The 26595-nt window shown below is 39.8% G+C and overlaps 1 protein-coding gene across 10 annotated transcripts in view; it reads left to right on the top strand.

The window, feature by feature from the left end:
- Nucleotides 1-26595, top strand: part of rapgef1b (Rap guanine nucleotide exchange factor (GEF) 1b) — a 49838-nt gene that overhangs the window by 2959 nt on the left and 20284 nt on the right. The window contains exons 1-9 of one of the 10 annotated variants that reach the window (XM_017307899.1): nucleotides 2723-3018; nucleotides 18932-19077; nucleotides 21520-21695; nucleotides 23868-24024; nucleotides 24109-24197; nucleotides 24277-24435; nucleotides 24751-24801; nucleotides 25348-25462; nucleotides 25725-25905. In XM_017307899.1, coding sequence (XP_017163388.1) covers nucleotides 2937-3018; nucleotides 18932-19077; nucleotides 21520-21695; nucleotides 23868-24024; nucleotides 24109-24197; nucleotides 24277-24435; nucleotides 24751-24801; nucleotides 25348-25462; nucleotides 25725-25905 — 1156 coding nt within the window. In that variant the 5' untranslated portion in view covers nucleotides 2723-2936. Of the gene's footprint in view, nucleotides 1-2722; nucleotides 3019-18931; nucleotides 19078-21516; nucleotides 21696-21721; nucleotides 22184-23867; nucleotides 24025-24108; nucleotides 24198-24276; nucleotides 24436-24750; nucleotides 24802-25347; nucleotides 25463-25724; nucleotides 25906-26595 lie in introns of those variants that run through there. The other 9 variants (XM_008423670.2, XM_017307901.1, XM_017307902.1 and 6 more) reach the window with 9 other exon arrangements.

Below are 26595 nucleotides of genomic sequence, written 5' to 3' on the forward strand. Positions count from 1 at the left end.
AGAGATTTACAGCAGTTTTGTCAGTTCACATTTGGTGTGCTGTGCTCTCTTTGCGCATCTACTTAAAAGTTTGAGAAGTTTTGTGTCGGCATGCATGTGTGACAGTTACGCGTATCGAAGCTAATAACGACTGTTGTTTCTATCATTTTCATAGAGACTACAAATATTATGATCCAGCTCAGAAGCTTCACTTGAGTTTCTGTTTCCATCTGTTTGTTAGACAATTTAACATCTGAGCAAAGCACCGAAGACATGAAAATGACAAAAGAAATGATCATTTTCAACTCAGATTACTTGTTGATCATAAACTGATTCAGTCTTTTAGTTCGTTTGAACTGCTTTTTTTCTCCCATTTCAGTCATTCAGTCCACTTGAACGAGCTGGGAATGGAATATAAATGAGATTTATTACCTTCCTCCTAAGGCTGTCAGTTATATAATGTGGTGTTTTTCCAGTTCGGTTCGTTCACTTGTTGGCAGCCGTGGTGGACAGTCTAGACGCCATTTGTCCAACCTCTCTCTGATTCCAGATTCGTTTACCTATCAAACCAAAAACTCTCTCGGCATTTGGTGTTTGTCAGGTGTAAACCTGAATTATATGATTTGTAAACAATACTGCATCCTTTAAGATTTGCTCAACTCACTTGTTTTTCCAACAATGCTCCTTTGGTATAGGTGGGATTAGCTGCTTGTCATTGCAACACATCGCAAAACTGTTGTGACATTCACGGGTGTGTGGAATGGGTATTGGTTTAAATGTGAGATACGTCTGTACTACAGAAATGTGTAAATATCTTTATGGAGTTAGAAACACTTTCAGAGTTTGTCGCTGTTTGTAATTATGAATTTCCCACCAGCAGGTAACAATAGCCTGTTTGCAAAAATTCCTTTGCTGCAACAAACCTCATATGATCTTCTCCATTAAATAATAAAGCTCTTGCAGAAACTATTTTTAGGTACATGTGAACTTATTCTGATTTGCAGAAAATGAGATTTGGATTGTTCTGCAAAGAAAGAACTCGTTCTGATGCCAGGATGTTGTGCTTCTTATTTTTAATTTGTATGAGCAAAAAGCTCTTATTTTGTTTATAAGAAATTCTCTATTTGCGCTTTTTTCTTTTTTTTTTTTTTTCTTTTTTTTTTTTTTTTATTAAATCAAAGGCATGTGATGAACTAGCATCTTTCCCAAGGTGTAAAATATTGGTCAGTGCTGGTCCTACTAATTTGTGTGTTTTAAGCCTTAGAAAAGAAATCTTAATCTGTCACAACAGCCACTGGCACAAAGAGTATAAATCAGTATTGGCCAGGAAAAGCCTAATTCATGCATCTTTTTTAAATTTCTGTGTGCAGAATTGCCCCTGTCTGGCCTTCCTTAATGAACCTTGTTTATGTGATGACATGAATTTGTAGTTTTCTACGCGAGTGTTGAGCTGGTGGTGAGTTAGCATAAATTTAAATGCTGGAAGAGAAAAGAGATGGGCCTGCATTACCGTTTCCTTTTTATTTTCTCCCCGGCTACTGCAAAATCCGCGTTTCATTTTCGACACGAAGTCAGAAATCATGACACGTTTTGGCTCGTCAGCGTTGGTAACAAAGCCGTGGGAGTATCAGCGTTTTAAAATTAGCCCGTGGACTCCTCTCTGACTGGACCGTTGATAGTAGTAACCGGCCGCAGCGGAACTGATCCATCAGTTTCCTATTTTAGACTCCCTGCCACCCCAACTCAGCCTCCCTGCAAATAATAGGAGTGTGTGTCCGTGTTTTGCTGCGATGCAAAGAGTTTCCTCTCTAGCATTCCTAGAGTTAACGCCGAAGTGTGAGTTATTCGGACGCCTTTGTGCTTCTGAAGTGGTTACTGGAATGCTTTAAGCCTCAAATATATTGTTGTGTGATGTACAGAAATAGCGAGGCCTGCGTGCCTTAGTCACCAGAGCTAAAGAAGTTATGATTACAAAACGCTTCCTGGGACAATTTGGTCAGCCCACATTGCTGGTGAGTGATCCCACTGTTACAGAGGGAAGGCTATGGGTCCTGGGTTGACATGCTGCAATTTTTGAGGTTTGATGGGAGCAAGCTCTTCGCCCTCCCTGCACCACAGAATGAGAGGCCTGCTGCTCCCATATAGGTTTAGCAGTGTTGTAATTAGATTTTCTCCTCTTTTTTTTTTTTGCGTGCGCGTGTTCTGTGTATGGGAAAGCAAAGAAGAGGGAGGGAATATGGTTCAGGGATGAGAAGAAAGAGGGTGGAGAAAGATTAGAGGAATGGGGTAGGAAAATGGATTGATTGCACGTTTGGTAACGACTGCGGCCGAGGCAATCGATGGGAAGTGGGAACAGTCGGGCCTTTGCAACGTGAAGGTTTTCAAGTTCTTTGGTCTTCTGCCTCTTTACCAGCGTCTTCCGTGGAGCAGAAGGCTGCAATAAAGGTCGTTTTGAGGGCCTCGTTTGTAAGTCGATGCCATTTCAGTCGGGCTCCCGTCTGTTTTCCAGACGCTTATCGCCCGGACGCTTTGTTCGAAGCTGTGTGTCGGTATCTACGCTAGAGAGGTCGCTTATTCCCACAGGTGGACGGCTTTCCCCAGTGCATGTCACTGGGAGTTGGTTCCCCTTCATGGACACTGGTGTCACCTTCTTTGCTCAGACCAGGATTTTTTTCTTTTTCCCTTCTCAAGGTTTTGCTTTTTCGAAACAATCGACTGCTTTCCAGTGCCCGTCGACTTCTGTCACGTCTATTTGCGGCTCTTTCCTGTGAGGCGCGATGCAACATGGGTGAGTCAAGTGAGGACGGTCACAAGGACTAGTGAGTTCATGACTAAAAGTCAGCAGTCCCGTAGAGGGATGGCTGTAAAAACGCGAGGTTGATCGGTGAGCCTCAGCTCACAGAACGTGTGACCATCAATATCACCAGGACTAAGCTCTGTGGATAAAGGATTCTTGCATGGGCAATATAAGCTGGAGGAGCCAGGGTTCCTCCAAGGACACGGACTCCTCTCTACGGGAACATGTGGATGAGGACGCAGGTAAAGAAACTGCAACACACACAGAAAATTACTGTAGAGCTGCCTTGTCAGAATTTTGTGTTTAAATGCTGGTTTTTGAAAACCTTGACTCTGTGATACTGATTTTATTGACTTTTGGTTTCTCTTTAAGAGAGATTTTTTTTAAAATAGATCCAATTGATAAAAGATAAAAAGGTACTCCATTTAGACTTGATGTTTTCTTTCTCGCTTTCTGAATGCCTGAAGGCAGACGAGTTGTAGAAAACATACTTGCTGTTTCAAAAGCGCATCTCTGCTTCTTCGCTGCAATGGCTGTTGTGCTTGGATGCCTGTACATGGTGCGTTCACTGATCAGAAAAAGATCCGATTTTTAAGTTTCCGACTAGCTGATTTCAGATCAGGCCAATCAACCTGGGAAAATAATTTTCAGATAATTTTCAGTCGCCATGTGATTTATGAAGCACCTCTAGTTGTATTGTGCTTTTGAAACATGTTGAGCTGAAACTACTGAACAGATGAAAAGCTGTTCAGTAGTTTGTGTATTTTAATATACATGACAAGAATGCAGGTCCCTCATATTATCAAAGGCTCGTTTCACTTGACCTCTGCTTATGTTCTGACTACAGAAGTTTTACTGTATAGAAATGTTGCAGCGGTTTTTATGATTTAATTGCTTAGTTTTAATTGTCTTTAAGGGGCTCTTAGGGCTGTGTACGTCTTTATTTAAAGCTCTTCTTACCAGTTTGGAAGCTTTTTATTTATTTTTTTAAAACTTTGGTAAAATAGGTTCAACTGGCAGAATAAAGTGCAGGGGACATTCCTCGCTGTGCTTTTTGTGTCATGTGGCTTTATAGAAAGTGCTCATTTGCGCTGCAGAAGCCTTGGGCGGATCCAGCTTTAAGAGGCGGCTCTGCAGGCCCGCAGCCCTCCGTCGGAGGCTGCCGCTTGACCTTCTAGCCTTCACCATTCGTAGACAGAAGCGCAAGCAGCCTCTCTAATCCCAGCTCATCAGGTGACGACTTGCCACAGTTGCCTGGATGTCATCTTCGTAATCCTGTTGCACAATAAAAAAAATTATAGTAACAAAATTGCATCGCTTACACGGTTGTGGTTGATTTGCTTCACCATGGTAGCCGAGTATGTTTGTTGACCCACACGTAGGGGTTTGCGCCGCTCGGGTTATTAATGTTTGTTATGAGCCGGTGCTACCCCAGTCGCACTGTGTGAAATGATCCACCCTGGTGAGCCGGTAGCACGTACAGGCTCCTAAATTAAGGGAGTCGAGTCCATTATTGTGTAATTACACAGGACTGAGAGACCTAATGCCTTGTTTTGAAAACACACACTCTGGTGTGCTCAGCTCAAAAAAACCCCATGTATTTAAGCACAGCAGTTGGTGTTTGGATGAGTTTGTGTATCATTCGCCTAAAATAATTTGCTTGGTATTTTTAGCAATATTATGTCTCTGTAGTAACATGTAGATTCTTCGTTGTGATTCACTCGCTAAATAAATAGCAATATAAATAGATGGAGCAGGCTATACTCTATAGATGTTTTTAACATTTGGTGGGAATTAATTAGTTTGTTGCCTTTAATTTTCAAGAAAATGGTTTGATGTTTGTTTTGACTATTGAGTCAAAGATGGAATAAAATTCGATATAGCGCCAAATAGAATGAAATTTGACATCATTCCGTTATGTTTAGCTCTGCAGCAGACAATAATTTTAGTCATCAATCTATCAATTATTTTGACTACTAATCAATCTGTTAAAATTTTGGCACATTCTGCCGATTTTCCATTTGAATTTTCTTTTTATACAATGGGATTTAGAAATGTGTTCAAAATGCAAATAAACAATTCGGTTCCTGTTTTTAAATGAGAAAATAAACATTTTACTGCCTAAAATGCAATAACATAGCATTTGTTTAGCTGATCATTTGTAGCAATGGATGCCTCTGCAGTGAAAAAATAACTTTTAATATCAAAATGTGAAACTCTCAACCCTTTCTGTTCGACTTGACATCAGTGCAGCTGACTTTTTTCTTTTCTTTTTTTGGTTAAACGATTCATTGGATATCAAATGGTGATTAAGAGAATTTTTAAAATTATTTTTTATACAGGATGCTACAAATAGACGGCAAAAAAAGTTATGTTACTTAAAACATAACTGAGGTTCAGATGTATTAGATTACATTGTTTTTAAGTTCTTGGCTTGCTTGAACTTTTTCAAATTTCAATTTGCTGTTTTAATGTAGTTGTTAAGATTTGATTTTAGAAATTAGGAACTCATGACTTCCTCCAACGTATGATGTGATTGTTGAATGCTAACCTTAAGTTGTTTTGAACAATGAATTGTGTTTATTCTCTTGCTGACCACATCGCCTGCAATATTACTCTCGATTTTGGCTTTTTTTTTTATTTTTATTTTTATAAATTTTTGTAAAGAAAAAAATGGAGATCCAGTAAAACTGTTTTTGTGTCTTTGCCTGGGCTGAGCTTGTCCACTCGCTGAGACCCTAAAGTGGCAGGGTGCCGGCGGACAATGAAGGGGAAGCTTTACGGTTGCTGCCAGTTTCCGACGCCACTCCAAATCAGGAATGAAAGGGGAAGTTGGCATCGCTTGCAAACAAGTCACTGCTGTTGTCGAGGTAGATCTATGTTTAGATGCCTTTGTTTGTTTTTTGGCTCCATTGATGACTGCGAATCCTTAGATTAATATCTTTTAATCATGCCGGAACTGTAAAGGATATGGTGACTTGCAGGGACACAAATTGTCGGCTTGCATCGACCCACTTCTTCTTGGATATTTCTATTTTGATCAGATTTTAAAATTTTCAAAAATGCTGGCTAAATATTAATTTGAGAACAAAATATTGTAAATTTAGATTAATATAAATGTGTATTTGTTTATTACTCTAAATATAGATTAAACGTGTGATAAAATTAAATTATTTTCTTTCATCATCAACACAAACCTTTGCAAACGCAAAAAAGTCTTGTTATATTTTTGTAGTTATGTGTTACTGGCGTCCTATTAAGTTAATCAAATCAATAGCATGTTTATCTATGAAGCAGTTTGGCCATTTGGTTCATTCATCGGCGTGGCTGCCATGGATACAACCAAGGAAGTAAAGTTTGAGACCATTAAGCTACAGTCGTTGCAGCAGTTAGCTGTATTGCTAACCTCATGGCATCTTGTTTACTCGCCCATTTTGGGCGTCAGCCCTGTCTAGCCTTTGTGCACAAAAGTGTCAAGAGGTTGACAAGTAGGCCACTGTACAGACAGAATGAGCTTTGTGCAGCTCTCTAACAGGAGGAGAGTGGTACCACTCCTCACTGCTCGAGGCCATTTACTGTTTCCTATGCTTCTGTCTCTCTGTATCTGTCTGCTACTCAGCACTGAAGTGATCGGTTCTATTGTGGCTGTTTGTCTCTGTGGGCAAGATCTGTCTCGTTTCTCGAGTGTTTTATAGCGAATGTTTGCTTTGTGCTCTCCTGCCAAGCAGCTGCCATTCTCTCAGAACTCCAAATTCAACCAGCAAATCAGCGTTGTTTTATTTTCGCTGTCGCAGTGTGTTCTCTGGTGCCATTTGATGTCAGAGATCCTGACAAGTGGGGGTATTTATAGCTCTTTGTGGTTCTTTAGTATATTGGTTTCACCCAAGGGGAACCTGCTGCCTGCCAGCCAGTGTGCGCTCGCTCTGCTGAAAGATTCAGTTCGAAAAGTGAGCTTTAAATGGAATCCTAAATTAAAAAAAAATAAAATAAAATGCAGTGATATGCTGCCAGAAGGTCACTTTAAGGATCAAGCTGCTTTGAGCTGTTTGGTGTGTCTGGGATAAATGAGGCGAACCATTTCGAGAGAGGCTTGAGAAAATCCAGAGACGTACCAATTTTAGGCAAGCCTGGACTGCGAAGAGGAAGCAGCGCTCGATGATGGAGACAAGGGACAGGAAATCGTACCAGTGGCTTCGGCGTCAGTAGGGAAGGAACAGGAGGGGTACCCAGGATGGCGTGTATGTGTGTGTTGTGTGATTTCCCATTTTCAACAATTTGCATCATACAAATTTACACCCCACCCTGTCAGGAAGCTTGGTGAATGTGTGCCAGTCTTTGGTGTCTTGTTTGGTACACAATGAAAGAATTAAGTTATTACTTGTATTTGCTGAATTAAAGTTTTTTGTTTTTATGTGTACAAGAAAAAGTAAGATGTCACTGTCACCAGGTTAAATAAGCAAACTCATGGAATTTCAATTTTGCTATCAAAATACAAAAATATCATTTTATGAAATTTTTTGACACCTTTCCACACATACAGGTTTGAGTAGAGATGTCATAACACATTTTTGCTGGACAATAAATTATCCCAGACATTGCGATAAACTATAATATTGTTGTTTTGAGACCATTTTCAAGTAATGGCTACTAGTGGTAATGGCATAATAATTCAAGAACAGCCTCTTTAAAGATCAATAACTTTTCATTTTAATGAACAATGGTACTGGAAGACATTTTAAATATCCCAAATAATTAAAACGACAAATAAAAAAATTTAAAGTTTCTGTAAACAGAATTGTCCTTAGAAAAAGTGCTAGTTGAGACCAAAGGATCAGACTCAAGACTTTTGTCATCCAGTTTGTGCTAGAAAGAGAGCGAATAGAGGAAAAAAACTATAAATGGTGCAAATAGAAATTATTGAGCCCATTTTAGCTTATCATGAGATTGTCTGACTTACTGCTTAATGAAAGAAATCTAGACGGTGTTGAGGAACATCCCCAGACTTGCTTTTGTAAGATGAAATCCGTTTCATTTATTGCAGAAAAGGAAGAGACAAATTTCCGTTTTCAAGACGTACAGCAAGTTGTTTAGTTGCACAGCCTATATACATTCAATAGTGCATTGCAGTGTTGTGAGGATAGTGTTGATTTTTTTGGAAGCATTCTGATTTTCAGAAATTACTTGGAGAAAATGGCAAAAGCAGCCAAGTAGCACAGAGCAATCTAAGTTCAAGATACAAACATAAAGCTGTTTTTTTTTTTTTTTGGTTTGTTTGTTGTTTTTATAGGAATCTGAAATGAAGTCGAACGTTCATCGAACTACGGCTGTGCCAAAGATAGAAACACTTTGTTTAGAGTAAATACTGACAGACAGCATAGTGCAACTTAAACGTGTCTGAAAGGTGAGCGCTGTTTAATCCGGAGGCTGGTAGATTTTATGGCACATTACCAATGTTTCGCAAAACGGTGTTTTCCACTCCACTGTTTGCCGTCTCATTATCGGCGGGTTTTTAAAAGAAGCCGGGACCATCAAAAGCTTGCCGCTCGTGCGCCGCAGACCATGTTTTGCTTGCCACTGGTGCTGCTGAAAAGTCGCACCCCGGGGGTAATTTGCTCTTGCTTCAGCTTGCGGTTGAATGCCTTTTAGAGACGAGTCGTGTGCTTATTTGTTAGTGTCACTGGATGTGAATGTGTGAGTGAAGGCCCGTGTGTTTTGTTGTACACAGGACAATTGAAACAACTACACCTTAGGGTTCGCTGCGTTACTTTCAATACAGCCCCAATAAAGGGATTTGCCCAGAGCTCCCATGAATATGTTCCATTAGCCTGTCCGGTGGCCGTAATGAGATGTCGACCCATATTGAAACCATCCGATTTGTACTCCAGCTGGCAGAGAGGCTGGATTATTTGAGCGCGCACACATTATCATAGAGGTCAGTCACAGCCCAGAGTAAGGACAGTGTGGCATGTTTTTTTTTTTTTTTTTATAGCTTTGTTAGAGTTGTTATGCAAAAGTAGAACTTTTACATAACGATAATGTGTGTAATGCAAGTAAGTGATGATGCTACCTTGAACTCAAATAGCTTGGGGGTGAGTTTTAGTGTTCCAACTAAGCCAACAAAGGCTAAAATTTTACTCCTGAACTATTTAGAGAAGTGAATTTTGGGGGTGTACTTATTTGGTCACAGTCTTAATATCTTGGTGTGTGTGCTGGCCATTGGAGGGCATAGTAATTTGAGAATATTTTAGGGATCAGAGAGTTTCTATGTCCTACTGCCTCAGCTGTTGAAAGTGAATTTAAAGAGGATGTGGTTACTTTTTTAATATCGCCGCTTTTACACATCCACATTTGTATTGATTCATACAGGAATGCTTTGTTCATTCTGAAAAGGAAAGTAAAGCATCAACTTGATTGAACTTTTTTTTAATTAATTTAATATACTACCAGTACTTTGTAGCATGACTAACAGGTTTTGTATAGCAGAAATCTTACCCACTGCTCTTAATATCTGCACAACATCCATTGCATTTCATTCAAGCATTTAATATTAAATGCATGGGGAATTGTAACCTCAGAAACCCTGAGATCACGCATTGTAGCTTATTTTAAATGGCTGTTATGGCTGTAATTTATGATGTTTGTTATTCTTTGCTCGCTCTGCGTTGTTCGTCATGTTGCTGTAATGGTAGACTGCATATAAAATAACCGTGCAACTGTGCCTGACGGTGGATGCGGATGACAGTAAATGTACTGGCTTTAGCTGCTGCCTCGTTTCCCATTAAAATTCTGGTTTAGTCTTCATGGGCAAAGATATGTTTTTTAATCCGTATTGATGTTTCAAACAAACACTGAACAAGCATAGGTGCGTCACCTGGGGATTAGGTTGGATTTGCGTTTGTTTTGTTCTAACATTGCGTGTTTGAATAATTAGTCTAGTCACATGTTTCACATTGTAGTTTCACCTTACCACAGGTTTCAGGTGTTTTTTTTATTTTTTATTTTTTGCATATTTTTACACTTATTTGGGACTCGGCGCTAATAAAAATATGCATCTTTCCCCCGTTACCGTGGTGACAAACCTGACAAAGTGGGCCAGGTGTTATGTGTTTAAGGTAAATGTAATGATTTCTTTTTGGCTTGTCTCCTCAGTTTACCATGTTGTCTGATATAATTTAGAAGAACTGTTTTTACTCTCGAACGTAATCACACCAAGCAGTTCAGTATCTGATGAGGTGCTTTGTGATATGGATCTGCGTTATAGATCGTCTTTACCGTGTGGCGCGCTCTGTTAGTCATGGATGACCAGGCTGTCTGTGCTCATGCGCGGCAGCACACAGAGGACCTCCATCCCCGCTCTGATATCTACTCCTGAGCTGACCCACGGCTTCTGGTTCTGCTTTGCTAGTCATTGATATGCTGAAGGGCGTGTTTGTGGAAGCTGCTGACAGCATACCATAGCGCCTGTGGTTGATTTTTTTTTTTTTTCTTTTTCTTTTATTGCAACCGAGATAAAGAAAAACAAGACAACCCAGGTGCCGTTGGATATAAAAAAAAAAATGTGTAGTACAATATATATTTCATGTAAAAGCTGCAAGCACAATATAAACCACCTCATTTAGACTTTGATTGGATCCCAGTGCAGTATTGATAAATCTTTCTCACTGTTCACACATCATGCTTGCTCTAACTCCAGAAGTCATTATAAAGAATGCTAATGGGGAAATCAGTATAATGCATTGCCAACTGTACATGGACCATGTAGAAACCCTCTATGGTCTCATTTACTATTTTGTTTTGCGGAAAACAATAGGTGTTAAGTGGGCTAAGCACTTAGCATCCACTTCATGTCATTTAGTTACTCAGTAAGTGAAGCTGATGCTCTCTTACTGAGTCTCCCTGTGGCTCTCTATTGAACATCATGCCTAAACAGCACAGCTGGAAAGCTATAAAACACACCATTGGACTTCTGCCTCCATTACTTCGTAAATCAGCTGTAAGCTATGCTCCATGCCAAGACTTTTTCTGTTGCTGCTGCTTTGCTACTTCTCTAATAGTGTTACTTTGCCTTAGATATCTACAAGTGCAACATACAATAAAGGGTTTCCCCCAGAAAACTTGCTAAGCCAGGTGGTCAGGGCACGGAGGCGGTCCACCGGCGGTCCACCGTTTTTTGTATTAAATGATGTTAAGTAGACAATAAAAGTAAAAATATCACTGGGTATTTGTTATGGGAAAACATCGTCAGTGAACTGCTATATAAACCCACAACTAGTCTTAAAAACAACTAATCAAAAAGTACAATTAAAATAAATATCAACTACGTTTACTTCTGTTAAATCCAAATTAAGTCAGCGGCTCCATCAGGCCCCCCAGAGCTTCAGGAGCCCCATAAATGCTAATATTTTATCATAGACCACAGATATATAAATGTAACATTTGTTTATTGAGATTATCATTGCTGCTAAATTTGACATAATGGTTTCAGCATATATACTGTAAATTAAAATGCTTTAAATTATTTAACATTTATATGTCAGATTTTAAGGAGCTGGCAAGTTTACTTTGTAGAAGTTCAAAGAACAATATTCATAGTCGGTATGCTACGGTGGCGCAGGGGTTAAGCACAACCCATTTATGGAGACCCTAGTCCTCAACGCAGCTGTCGCAGGTTCGATTCCCAGCCTTGGCGACCCTTGCTGCATGTCTTCCCTCCTCTCTCATTTCCCACCTTCCTGTCAATTAACTATCAAATAAAGGCCACTAGAGCCAAAAAAATCTTTAAAAAGAACAATATTCAGTCAGATTAGTTTGTTACCACAACTACAATCTGATGCTGTGAGTTTAATCTCTGAGTTTCAGCTGTTTGTTCACAAATACAAATTGGTAAACTGCAGTTATAATTTATTGCTTTTTAGGTTTGCCAATTTAAACTACTCCCCCTGTCCTAGATTTCACTAAATCTAACACAGAAGCTGTTAGAGGTGCTGATGATTTTAGCAACAAAAGGGGCCCCAAAGTCATATTCTGCTCAAGGCCCCATAGGTAACGCCCAGCGGTGTGATTGGTCCGGCTTTAAATGCATAAGCTATAAACATTTCTTCTATAAACATATCTTTTAGGAATAAATCTGCTCTGATAGTGAAACGCTCGGAGCTACAGAAACACTTGCAATCCGGCTTAAAAAAAGGCGATTTTATTTATTTATTTTATTTTCCTAAATAAAAAAAAAGAAAGGCTTAGCCTGGCGGTGGCGCTAGTAAAGCATGGCGGCCGCCAGACCTATGATATACTGGGGGAAACCCTGCAATATTTCCTGCATGTCTTCTGTCAGAGACCAATTTTTCTGTTTTAAAACTTGAACACAAACATTTAGAAATCCCTAAATAAAGAAATTAAATGATCACAATGATAATGAATCACATTTTTCCTGTTTAATTGTCCCTTTTTCTAATTTGTCTGTTTTTCTGCTGGTATTTCTGTTTGCGTTTCATGCCATATTTTTTCACTCTTCATTGCTGCGGACAATATGCCACTCACTGTACTCTCATTTAAAGACTAATGAAGTCCCATAGAGAGAATTGAGAGGGATTTTTGTGGCAGCTTTAAAAATCTTTGTTTTTGTAAAGCATTGATGTGCTGATTCCACTTTTAGTCATTATTTATCTTTATTTAATACAATTCTAGTGTTTCTACTTCCTACTGTGTTGCGGTCATCAGTTAGTTACTTTAGCAGAGGCGATATCGTGCCAAACATTTTAATAAAAAAGACAGTTATTTCAGAGTTGACATTTGAAGCCATCTTCAGCATCTTAATATTGCCAACAAACCAAGGTTGGCATTACTAAACATCTAGGGACAAAGAGTGTTGGTGTTGGTGCAACCTGGAGTCAGACGGTGCTTCCACCATCTGACTCCATAGTTTAGCAGAATTATTCAGCAACAAATGACTTATAAATTTATTTATTAAGAATATATAATGAAACTAAATTGAATCTTTCCCTTTGGAAGATTTTTAAATAACGTTTCCCTTCATATGTAGGAAATCAAACAGCTATCTTAGAAAACTGCATCTGGGATCAAAAGTAATTTTTTGGATTGAATTTTCAGCAAAGGGCAATCAGTGAAAATGCCTTGGTCAGCACTGTTTTCACTAGCCTGCACCAACATGTTACATGTTTCCATGGTAACATGTTGCTTTACCGATGACGAATACTTTAGGTTTTTGCTCAGTTATGTGTCACAGCATCAAGACGTAGGATTTGGCGCATCTTTTTCTTTGTATGTTGTTAGACACCAGCTGACTCATGGCTCTTGCTGCTTTTTGAGATGTTGCTATGGAGTCAGTTCAAAACAAAAACATATCCACATCTTACTCCTGGCATGCTACATTTGTAGTCTTTGCTCAGCTTAATCAGCAGGTGGCCATGCTGTTTCTCTTTCATATTAACTTCTCTGTTATTGTTCATACATAATTAAGGCTTTTCCTAATCTCCACTGGGGGAAAAAACTATACATTGTAGAGCATGCAATGATATATAAAATGTTATATAAAATTATCTGAGAGAGATTTATTTTATTCTTCTTGTTAGTTTTTCATTCCTTAGGTAGAGTTATAGTAACAGTCCTCTATTACTTTGGAATACAGTGAGACTTGAAATCATTTTTATGTGTTTTTTTTATTGCATTTATTAAATTCATACTTTCAGATCTGTTTTTTTCCCAACAGCTGCTTTCTCTTCTCCAAAGCTCAAACAATGACCTTTCAGACTCTTGTTGCGCTCCTCCTGAAGCCGGGAAAACATGTCAGTTTAAGCACAAGGTTCACACACACTTTCATAGACATAAGGTTTAGGAGGAGATGGCAGCTGTTTGTGTAACCCGAATCACAACCTCTGATCCGTATCCTTTCACCCTGCAATCATCCCGTTCTACGGGTGGAAGGAACTTGTGATGGACGCACCAGCTGTCTTAGAAGGGTAACACCTTAACTTGGCGGTTTTAATGTTTTTATACAGACCTGGACCAAACACGCACAACCACCCGACAACTGCACTCACTGCCAGGAATTGGTCTTACAGTTATTAACATCAGAGATAAATATTTTATGCCCAATTCAAAATGAAAGATACATTCTAGCATTCCTGACATAGTTATTAATCACTTTTATTAGGATCAAAGGCGTAAGGGAGCTGTTGCTGTAAAACAAAGTTTGCAACAGAGATGGAAAGCGGAAAAGGGTTAGGGTTAGGGCCAGTCAACTTTAATATATTTGTCCAGCCTTCCTGTTATCTACTGAAAGTCTTGCTCTCTTGTGCTCTCTCAGAGCTTGAATTAACTTGACATGCTGTAAAGGCGTTGCTTTAAACATGCTGCTACATCACTTTGCTTAACCTGACTTCATGTATACCTCACTAATATTGAAAATGGATGCCTTAGGGTGTTTTCACTCCTGATAGTCTAGTAGACTCGGTTCAATTGGAGACTAAAAATTTGTTGCACTGTGTCAAGCAATCCAAACTAATTAAAAACCTCTCCACCACCTCGCCTGTGGTGGCGCTGGACCAAGAACCACTGACGGAAACAGCACAAAAAACTTTGAATCAGACACTGAGCACAACTTCCTTCTTCATAAAATGTAAACAAAGAGTAGGGTCAGATTTTTAGTGGTTGTAGGATATCTCTTTTGCCTTTTGCAAAAGACCATGAGCCATTTCTCCCGCTAGCACTCGAAATGCCCATTTGTTTTGGTTGCATCTACCCAGAATGCCCTGCTCTACAGTTGCTTTGTGCTTTTGGAGCGGTCTTTGGCACGCTTGACATTCACATTCAAACTGCACCAGAGTTCACTTCTATTGAACTGAAAATTAGATTGTTTGGCGGACAACAGTTTGCTCCCCCCCACCCCTCATCAGAGTATGATTATGCTATAACCTCTCAATGAACCAGACTTTCTAAGAAGACAAACTAGAGTTTAAGTTTGACCAATCAAAGCTGGTATAGGCATACACAATGAAGACTGTAGCATGGGACAATAAACTGGCAATGTTAGAGATCAGGTTTACTGCCAACCTAAATTAGTATTCAGGTTAATGCTGCTTAACTTGTAGTTTATGGATGCACCTAGTCAAAATACGCTCACATTTTCTACATTGGGTGTGTGTTTGTTTACTGATTGTGCAACAAAGCCTTGCCTTAAGCAGCTTGAATGCTCTCCAGACTCTCACACCACAAATGAATGTGCAGTGTGTTTTGTTAAAGATTTACAGGGTTTGTAGTACTTGTTTTTAAAGATCTACAAGTATCAAAGAATAAAAAATTAACGGATAAAAGAATATTTAATTTGCTCAATATCTCACTGGATCCGCTCGTCAGTCAGCCTCAGCTTTCTCATGTATCCCTTTTGACGTCAACGTAGGCTACTTCACTATACCTGCGTCGTCGCCTGGATGACTGAAAGAGAAGTTTTCACTGTGAGCTTTCTTTCACACTTTTGCTCAGTCCATGACTGGTCCGATTCAGCATACGAGACATTACAGGCCATGACCTCACCCGCTTACAACTCTGGCCAGCGGCAGACAGGAAGCCGCAGAGAGCAGGAGCGATGGCCTGGCTGCTGAATGGCAAACGCAGAGAAGCCTGCTTGACCATAACAGAGAACCTCACTGTATTCCCCCTCTTTAGTCTCTGCACCCCCCACCAACTCTGTTTCATGCAGCTTATTTTATTTCTTTTGTCCGTGTAACGATCATGCTAGAAGCTTGACTTTCTGTTGGAGAGGCGTTTCCGTCCAGAGAACCGTTCAGACAGCAAAGCTTCGGGGACTGTGATGTCTGCCGAACCAGCTGCATGAATCACGGTGGTGAATCATTTCACTCATGGCAGCGTTGCTCTACTCTGCAGCTGCAGACTTGGACGCAGTCCTTTTGGGACTTTGTAAGCTGGAACTGAATGTCCAGCAAACCTTCGGTGTCTGTCTCCTCTCATGGCTCTGCTCTAGTGTACACCCCAACCCGAGTTTTGAACAGATTATTGGATGTACAGTTTTATTCTTCAGCCCGTTGGACGAAGTCTTCATGCAATCGATGCCCCTGCCTGACACAGATGACACTAAGATGCTAAAGGTTACACAGAGCATTGAACGCTCACATGAGAGGAAAACAATGGAAAGAAGGAAATGGAGATTTATCAAAATTATGATATATTGTCATCACAATATTTACCAGAAATGTCCCTATCATATGTTTATCTGACATGATATATTAAAATTTAAAAAGTAGCTTGTCATGTATGTAAAGAAACTACATAATTAGGAATATAGTGATCAATTGGCCCCCGATTTCCTTGGTTTTGGGTGAACCTCCGATGCTTGTATGAAAAACCAATCTTATCTACCTCCGCAAATCTCTGAAAATCAGCAACTGTCCACTTTTGCTCTGCAGTGATAGACGGCTGAGTGACAGATGCGCACACCAGGTCACATCAGCACATACGCGGTTAACAATAGTCACCCACCGTCGCACCCCTATAAATAATACAAGGTTGGCTGGAGAAGTAAAATCCCCTTACAGTGTTTTCTCCTAACCGCTTCATTCATAGAAACACAATTTTTTATGTGGCAATACTGCACTGCATATTGCAGTTCAGACAGTTGAGATGAGGATGTTGTCCTAGTCACAGCATCTTGTCCTGCCACTCTCATTTGACTGACTAGATGGTGTTTTACTTTTTTTTTTACCATCAATTTTCTAAAACATATCGAGGTTTTTTTTGGTTTTCTCTGCTTGAGTTTGGTGACATAATGACTACTTATAAAACTAGATGTAATTGTATCTTTTTGTTGTTTTTTTTTAACCAGCAAAGGCAGCATATTTATGTGTGGAGAATAATTTTGGCTCCCATATTCATGTGACTGATTTGGCCCATTTGGAAACTGAAAACTAGGTCAAGTGAATTTTAAAGGTAAAGAGGTGCCAAGAGGTACATTTCCAGTAACTCTGCACATTATTAAATCAGCGTTGCAGCATAAATAAGTCACTCACTCTGACAAAGCAGCCAGTGTTTTTGTAGTTTTTGCTCTAAATTGCAAAATACAGGGTTTTTTTCCTCCTTTGACTGTTCAATGTAAAACAAGAAGAATCCGTTCTTCCTATCCCTCTTGCATCTCCGGATCAGGAGGAATCGCTGCTGGGACCGTTCCTCATCAACATTTTTAATGAGACACACAGCCGTGTTTGGCTGCTTCAGCGCTCTTTAGCTTCCACTCAGGGTTGAGGATGAGGAGGATTAAGGGCGGAGAGTGGGAACACAGGGGTGGATATGTGCACGGCCTGTTGATCGATGGCGCCGATGAAAGCGCGGTGTGACTCTGGAAGTGTATTGTGTGCCGTTTACCTGCTGTTGATTGCTGTTCGACATTGTTTTGTTCTTTTTTCTTTTCTTTTTTTTACGCCGCTGGCCCCAGAATGCCAGATCAAGCTGTCGTTGAGCTAAAGGGAGATCACCACAGATAGAGGAGTCATTTTGTCACTGATAAAACCCACGCTTCCTGCTGACTCCCAGTGCTGTTATTAGCGTTTATCTCTTGAATTACTTTGGGGTAGCGATATAGAGAGGGAGAAAGAGGTGAAAACAAGCAGCGCGCCAGCAAAGGATTGTACAGAAATCGAGACGTGCTCAATGTTCAAATGCAGCTGGCTGGCGCTTCTTCAGTTGCATCATTTTAGTAAATCATTTAGCCATAATAAAGCTACTGTTAGTTGTGTGCCTTGGAGCAATTTTATTGCTCTATTCATCCCTCTTGAGTCAATACTTTATATAAGAACATTTCCCATCAATTACAGCAGCAATATGCCTTTTGGGGATCTCTTTACTAGATTTCCAGAGACTGAAATGGCTCCCCTTCCTATTTTGCAAAATAGTTTAATCTCAGTCTGATTGAATGGAGAGCATCTGAGGACAGCAGTTGTCTTGTCATAGCCTCCTTTAAGCCTGCATTTAAGAGTCCTCTTATTGCACGCTTAAATGTTGCGATAGCAACTGTTAATGCAAATTCAGTCGCTTTCAAATTTTGCACCGACTTGCAATTTTCATCAGTCATAGCAACTTTTTTCTCAAACTGATCGATAATGTTAACATTTTCTGCATTTCCTGCTTTTCTGACTAATCACTGCATCTCGACTGAATTTTGATCGATTCGCTTAACCCCCTTCTAATTTAACTTCCAGTTTCATGGCATCTCTTGAATGTCGAACCTGCAAGATGAAAGCTTGCTGCGCAAAAGGTTGACATTTGTATTTTTTTTTTTGTTCTTTTGTAAAAAAAAAATCTTTTAAGATGTGCTGTAGGGGTTGTTTGTACTGTGTGTACAGTTTATTTTGACTTGAATGACCAATATGAAATTCTTCTTTTGCATTTTGACGACTCCTCACTGTATGATTTTGTTTGTATTAAGGGTTCTGTTTCAAGAAGGTACTTGAAAATGTTATTTTTTGACTGCAACTTTTTGAATATGGTGCCAAAAAAATTAGTAATTTTCAACAATCTCCAAAAAAGAAAAAAAAAAAACCATCATGGAGGACCTGGTTAAGCTCTACCTTTCCATCAGTTCTAAGTTTCCTATCCCCAAGTGAGGCATCCCCACAGCATCATATTGCCACACCAATTTTTAGGCAGAATGTCACACTTTTTAAATGCAGCCGTCTCTGTTCTCTGTAAATGAATCAAATTGGCAAGTAATTTAACTAGTAAACTAATGACCATGTCATTGTTTTCATTCTGGCCACATTTAACTGTTCTGTCCTTGCCTTTGACTGACGCACGCACGCACATATAGGGGCCACTGGAAGAGCCTTGACTGTCTGACTGATTTATATCCAAGACAAACAGAACAGATGAAATACAGATGCTGCACATACTTGATAAAAATCCCTGGTGCACCAGTGTCTTAAGATTCCACTTTCGTTCCGGCATCTCGCTTGCGTCCACATATGATCCTCTCTTTAGCTCAGTTTCACAAGAGCGCCATTGTGAGATAGTGGATTTAGCTCTTCACTGAGCTCGTGCCATCTGTTTATAGATCATTTCCATTCTCTCCCCTCAAGCATGTTTACGCCGTGACTGACCACTCGACTTCCTCCGTTTTCCTTCTGTCCGCAGATTCGCAACGATCCCATCTGTCCACTTTCACCATGATACTGAAGGACAAGTTCCACTCGCCCAAGATCAAGAGGACTCCATCCAAGAAGGCAAAGCAGCTGCAGCCAGAGCCAGCAGCCAAGAGTACTGAGAAACCTGCTAACAAGGTGACTGTGCACCTTGTTACCCACCTCTTATGGGAAATCCATATATTTTCCTACCTACACCGTTTGTTTGGGAGTCTTTTGTTTTCCCGATCTGTGTTTTGTGCCCCCTGTGGCCTTGTGTCCCTGCTGTGGCCTTGTGTGAGAGTTTTTCTGTGGGTTCCCACAGTTTTCCAGTTGCTGTGGAAGCAGGCTCCTTTAGAGCAGATGTTTTAGTTTATAAAGACACCAGTGACTCTTCCCTGCTTCCCGAATGAGCAGCTCTGATCCTTCTCTAGGGTTCAGTGTGCGCGAGTTTATTTGCCAGAATGATGCAATGAGACTTGGGACATTGTTTTGAATGAGGCTTTTAAACAAGGCGCAGCTTAGTAACGGTTATCAATATATTGGAAAGTTTTGAAAATGTAGATTCAAAACCATAAATGTTCTATCACGGTTTCTATGAGTCTTTTTTTGTTTGTTTGTTTTTAATAATATCCCGCTTTAAGTATCAAAAGGCCCAGAATATGAACTTTATGGCCCATATCTTCAAATATTCAGAGAATTCGAATCAAAAAGTGGTTTGGGAAAAACTTCTGATTGCCCTTCACTTTGAAAATGTGGAAGCAAATAAATAAACCAGTGCACTGATATTTGTGGATTTTCAGTTTTTATGTAAAAGTGCTCAATTTCTCCTTTCTGTTTACTGTAATTTCCAGACTATTGAGCATACCTGAATATAAGCAACACCCACAAACTGTAAAAAGACAAAAAAATTTAAAATACAATTATGTACACACACTTATGCATAAACTGCAAGTGCCCCATGTTGTAACATGGGATTTTTACGCAGAAAAACATTTCTTGCTGTGTAAAAAGAAGAAAAAAACAGAACGATTTTCTGTGATTTTTGGTACATATTTCATGAACTTTTAATCAAATAAATCATATTTAATTAAATATTCCCTGGTAAGATGCACAAATGTGTAAATGCTTTTTCCAAACAGTGCCTGCAATACGGCTGCTTAAAAAAAAAATGTAATTAAATTCAATAGCCTAGGAAAAGTCATTGATCACCATCTTCATCTTCCTCCTGCACACTACAACCATTGAAGACATCTTCATCAGTGTTGGAATGGATCAGCTGCTGAATCACTTCCTCAGGCTCTCTTTTGTTGTCACTCTCAATGCTCATCATGCATCACTTTTCAGGGCATGTGAAGAATGTAGATGCTTGGTTCGGAAACTACGCTACGCAAGCACTTTGAATTGCCTTGTTGCTGAAAATGTGCTATATAAATAAAATTATCTTACCTTATATTTATTGTGCAAATACAGCAGCGGGGATATTTTTACAGAAGGGAACTGGAAGGCTTATAACAGCGGTTTCTAAACTTTTTAACTTCAGACTAAGGTGACGCAATTTCAAGGAGAATATTTAATTACCATCACTTTACATCACTACTGCTAAAAATTGTGATTAACCTTCAATTTCTAGATTATTTTCTGTCTTTCCAAATCAAAGAACATTCCAAACTCTCTCTCTGAGCTTTAGCATCTTGACTACTTAAGAAATACATCTAGTGTTGACTCTAAGAGTAAATTGACTCCATCCAACTGACCGTATGCATTATTAATGTGAGAGCTTAAATGCATGACACTTGAAATATAGTATCTTACCAAATACTGCTTCCAAGCAGTCCTTCGTGGTTGTAAAATGACATGTTGTTACTGCGATGATGATTTGCAGTTTGATTTATTGTGCAGCACTACTTCAACCTTTCTTTTGATGCTAAATAAACGACGATATAAACGCATCAATGGCGTGAATTTAATTTTTATTCATTTGTTAATGAGTTTTTTTCTACTACATCTGGTTCTCATTTTTATTTACGTTTCTGAAGAGGATCTTAAAACCCAACAGGTTTTGATTCCTGACTGAACTTGTCGCAGTAAGCGGTTAATCTCATGGTAAATTAAAATGAGCTCAATAATTTCCATTCTGACTGTTTTATGAAGGGCAATTTGGTTTACAGAGACGAATCCATTTTATTCATGGTTTATGTTCCATGTGTATTCATTGTTTTCGCCTGGTTTTTTTTTTTGGATATTTAAAATGTCACCCAGTTTTACTGTTGTGTTCTTAACAAAATGAAAGTTTATTGGTCTTTCAGGGGAAAAAAGTTACAATATTTTATTTGAAAATAGTATCAAAAACAACAACGTTATTGTTTATTGCAATAGTTACTGGGACAATTTGTTGTCCATCACCATTTGTTATTGTTACAGGCCCATACATGAGCCCCAGTTAAGATCCTTAAGGATCCACTGACTTGGAGAACTGTGATACTAAATATATATTGGCTCGCTATAATAAGGGTGAATTATTGTTAGTTGGCATTGAAAATGTCAGTGGTTGCATCCAAAGCTACTATTTGATGACACATCCACTTTTCTTCTCAGAAGGTTAGCAGACTGGAGGAGCATGAAAAGGAGGTGGTCAGCGCTCTGAAATACTTCAAGACAATCGTGGACAAAATGGTGGTGGAGAAAAAAGTGCTGGAAATGCTGCCAGGCTCCGCCAGCAAGGTCCTCGAAGCGATTTTACCTCTTGTCCAAATCGAGGCCCGGATACAGCATAGGTATGTTCGGAAGTAACCGCTGCTGAAATTCTGGGCTACCTGCAGTGTTCATCTTCAGTTTAGACTACAGCAAAATGTTTCCTTTACTGTGTATGTACGTTTATTCAGCATATTTATTTATTTTGTGCCTTGACACAGTTTATAGCAGACAGGGAATTTTATAGGATGTTGACTTTTCCGACTGCTAAAGTTTTGTGACTGACATTCCTCATTTTTTTTAGCTTCTCATACATTTAATGTGGGGCTTGCAGTTGACATCTCATTGACTTATTCGGTACAAAGGTTATACTTTCAGATTTAATGCGAGTCATTTTCTTTTACTTTCCATATTTGTGTCTGGCTTGTATAAGCCAAACCTTGGAAAGAAAGCTCACCTGCAGTTTTTTCTCTTCTTTTTGGTGGACTGTCGGGGCATGTTGGAACCTCTCTGTCTTTTGTCTTTATCCTTTCCGTCTCAATGAGTGCTGATAAAGGAATAGAGGCCAAAGGTGGTGGATTTTTTTGTCTTTTCACCCACAGCCCTGTATCCAGAAGCAGTCGATAGTTGCCGTAATACTCATGACTTCAGCCTGTGAAGTAGAATCCTGCTAGTTTACAGCTGACCTAGATTTGAGTTTTGGTGAATCGAACCGTTTTATGCCAAAACACGCTAGCGCTACTTGTCCATCTAGAAGCGCCTATTTTCCAAAAGTAGAGTTTTATTATTCTCTAAAAACTCGACTCAAGGCTGCTTCCTTTGTTAGGTTAACAAGTATACCCAGCTGCATTGCAACCTATAGCTCATATCTTTCCATCCCTCAAATCCTTCTAATTCCAGTAGATTCAGCTGTCTCCCACTTACTTCAGGGATAAGCCCTGCAGAGACAGTCGGAAGAATATTCCGGCGGTGTGAATCAGTCACAACACGTTGCTACAGGCTTACGCCACACCTTAGCATCGGGTCTGAATGCGCAACGAGCTGCTTGGAGAAACGACACCCCTCTTCCATGTGTTGCTATCCATGCTGCTCTCAAGGCCTGGAAAGCTTACTTTAACACACCACACACATCTATCATGGCTGACCAAAAAGTCAGCAGTTGGAGTAGCGTACCTTGCAAAAGTATTCCTTCTCTTAGAACGCTTTCTCACAAATGTCAGTGTATTTTACTTTGATTTTATGTGATGGACTAACAAAAAGTAGCCAAAAAGAATTTTTGTCAGTAATTTGTCTCTTTACTACTTTTTTTTTTTTTTTGACAAATCTCTCAAAAAAAGTCACGTTGCTTTCTTGAGCGTGTGTTAACAGTAGAGCTGGATTTAAGACCATCTTGATATGTTGCATTTACTACGATCGCAATAAAAGTGACAAATTAAAGTATTTAAATATTTCCTGCACGGTTCTGACTGCGGGTTACTGCATTCACTGGAAGCTTAACAAACACAAATATTGCCCTTTTTAGATTGTAATAATTATGAAGTGGGATACATGAAGACACCAGTTACATTAGGAAGTATTGTAAACAGGTTTTGATTGAAGCAGTTTTTTTTATGGAATACATTGACTTTCCATGACAGAATCAAACAAAAAAATACTAGTTTTATGTGTGTATATATATATATGTGTGTGTGTTTTTGTAATTTAGTTGGAAATCATGTTCTGTCATAAATTTAAACGTCCAACAGAAGGGAATGTATCCATCTTTGCTTGGAAAGTATGTGTTTCTTTCTTTTAAACCTAAAAACGGATATAAAATGGGGTTCTTTAAAAAAAAAAAATGGCAACAAATTCCTGGAAGCAAGCATTTACAAAAAGAAATTGCAACTTTTACAGCTCAGAACAAATCTTATGTAGCTGGACTAGAGGCAAATATGGCTCTTAAAATTGTAAAGGTTGCAGACCCGTGGTTTGGATGGATGACCATGTCTTTGTAGCCATTTAATCATTCCCAGTAAATGGGGCTGAATGTAAATTCACTTATTACGCTTTTGTGATGAAGTGTATAAAATTCCTAGGGGATACATTGACTTAAAATAATGTATTTTTACAATTCCCACTTTGTTTACCTACTTCTCTGCCTTTTATTTCACCATCAATTACTCTACTACGCCACTTCATGCATTCCTTCCTGCCTCTTTAACATTTTTTTTTCCACTGATGTCTTCTTTCACATTAATCCTCATCGGCGGCGGCAGCTCGGCGCTGTCTTCGTGTCACAGCCGCGTCTATCAGAGTCTGGGCAATCTCATTCGCTGGGCAGACCAGGTGATGCTGGACGGCATCGACTTGGACGACAAAGAAAGCGTAATCGCAGTGACCAGCGTCATCAAGGCGGTGCTGGATGGAGTGAAGGTACGCCGCCTGCCATTCTGTTTTCCTCACGTGTAGTATTCACGAAGGAGTCACAAACTCTGTTTTTGTATTTTCTGCCAACAGGAACTGGTGAAGCTGACCATTGAAAAACAAGAGCAACCATCGCCCACCACCCCGAATAAACCGGCTCCACCTGTTACCGCTGCTGAGAGGTGGGCATAAAACACACTCGATTGACTAAAACCAGCACATGAAGCGGTTGATTTACCCGGGCGGCTTTTGTGTGTGCAGCAACGCGTCCGTGGAGGTGCCCTTGATAGATGGCGAGCAGGAAGTGTCGAGTAGGACGGTTCCAGCAACCTCTCCTGCGAAGGCTACCCCTGTACTACAAGACGAGGATGTAGCCCCACCCAAACCTCCTCTTCCTGAAGCCAAAGTGGCAGAACTCAGGTGACAATCTTACACCATTTGTTCAGAGCATTACTCCTTCTTTCTAACCAGAAGGTAATTTTTTTGATAATTTTCAAAAAAAATTAAAAATAAACAAAACTTTAGCTTTGACCAGAAGTCAGCCATCCTCAGATATAGATGCTTGGGGCGGATTTTGGCGTTTTTGATGTTGATTACACTTTCTATGTTGCCAGGTTCTTGCACAACTTTCAAACTGTTTTAAGACTTGTGCTTCCTGTTTCCTACTCTTCCTGCTATCTCTCTCATTTATTTATTTATCTTCGTTCCGTCCTTGGTTTCTCGTTCTGGGAACAGAGCACAGTTGAGTGCTGACGCTGGCCAAAGGAGACCCTCTCAGAAGGAGAAGTATGTCGGCCCGTAGGGTCGTCTGATTTCATTATAACATTCCACCCTCGAACCTCACAACGTTTCTGGATTGGATGAAGGCATTTTGGCTTGCATGGTTGCATCACCCTGACGTGTGTGTCGTCCTTGGTAACCCGCTGAAGACCTCCTCATCCAATCAGAAATCCGCCCGGTGCATGAGAGTGTGTGACTGACCTCTGAGTTGTCGTTTTGCTAGCTTCCATATCATGGTCACCTCTGCTGGCTCGCTCCCTATTTGTTTTCCTGTTTTGACCTGATATTAACTCTGAGAGTGTTTCGGTTGCACAGACAGGATGAGTCTGTGCCATTTACAAGAGGGGCTTTCGTGAAACACTCATGATTTCATCTCACCATTAGAGAGCAGGGATGATAATGTCTGTGTTCATGTAAATATACATACATAATCAAAGTGCATACATGCTTAAAGGTGTCTTTTTATGCTTATACGATTGTTTTAAGAAAACTTTCATCACTCATTGCGTGCTTGTAATTTTTTTCCAATGTGTTTTTTTTTCCTCCCTGTAGTCCACCACCAGCACTTCCGCCTAAGAAACGTCAGTCAGCGCCTTCACCAACACCAGTGGCAGTGGTTGCGCCAATGAGCCGTGGCTCCAGTTTACCATGCAGCGATCACAGACAGGTGATAGATTGATTCGATTATGGATTTTCCAGAGTAAAATGCACTTTTGTTTACAGTCTCCTGTGTTTCCTCAAATTTTTCAACTCGAGGAGCTAGAAAAGCAATTGCCAAAGTGTGTCATACAATCTCTCTGCCCTTTGGCAGAGTGTCAGTGTTCTAATCCTTCACAATCTAACTGTGCTGGGAACATTGTAGGCTAGAGCAAATAAACGTTTTCTAGCTAACGAGAATCACGACATGGAAATCTTCTTTTCCCACGCAGGAATACGAGCAGGAATTCTTCCAGAGGCGTTTCTCTGGGGGGAGCCACTCATACGGCGGAGACTCCCCTCGCCTGTCGCCCTGCAGCAGCATGGGGAAGCTCAGCAAGTCTGACGAACAGCTTTCTTCCATGGATCAGGACAGCGGTCAGTGTTCTCGCAACACCAGCTGTGAGACGCTGGGTAAGGATGCAAGCAGAACTCCATTCTGTAGATTTTCATGTGGGACACTTGTGGTTCGTTTTTGGATTTGTTCCCGTGTTTGAACTGAAAAAGGTTTAAGTGTTGCCGAATTATTAAGTTAAACTCTAAAATCAATTACTTCTTTTAACAAGTTAAGCTAAATTAATTTTTGTTCTGTATTTTTAACTGAAATATGTTGCATCTGACAAATTTTTCTAAGTCATATTCTGTGGTAGACAGTTTAGTGTTCAACCCAGAGGCTCTCTGTTACCTACAGGTAGTAACCCAGAAGTAGATATTTCTTTCATTCTTTGCACTAAGGTTCTTACAGTCTTAGATTGGTCAAAATTAAGGTTTTAAGTAATTTTCAACTCTAGATAAGTATGAAAAACAAAAATGGAGTTCAATTTGCAGACTTTCTTTTCATCCAATTGACCAACATCTGTTTTCATCTGTTAATGCACCCATCCCTCCTTCTGTCTGTACATTCATCCACCCATTTCTCCACACATACATGCATAAAATTCTCACATCTGCCTCGCCTTCCTTCCTGGCTTTCTTCCTCTCTTCCTTTCCTCCAGTGTGTGTATTCTGCTGCCTCTATTTAAAGCTTGACCACTGTAAAAAAATAAAAATGTCTGCCATGAAATTATAGAAAACTTTTGTATTTTTACTTTTAATATTTATAAA

This window comes from Poecilia reticulata, linkage group LG12, assembly GCF_000633615.1.
Source record: "Poecilia reticulata strain Guanapo linkage group LG12, Guppy_female_1.0+MT, whole genome shotgun sequence".
In the NCBI taxonomy this organism is placed as follows: Eukaryota; Metazoa; Chordata; class Actinopteri; order Cyprinodontiformes; family Poeciliidae; genus Poecilia; species Poecilia reticulata.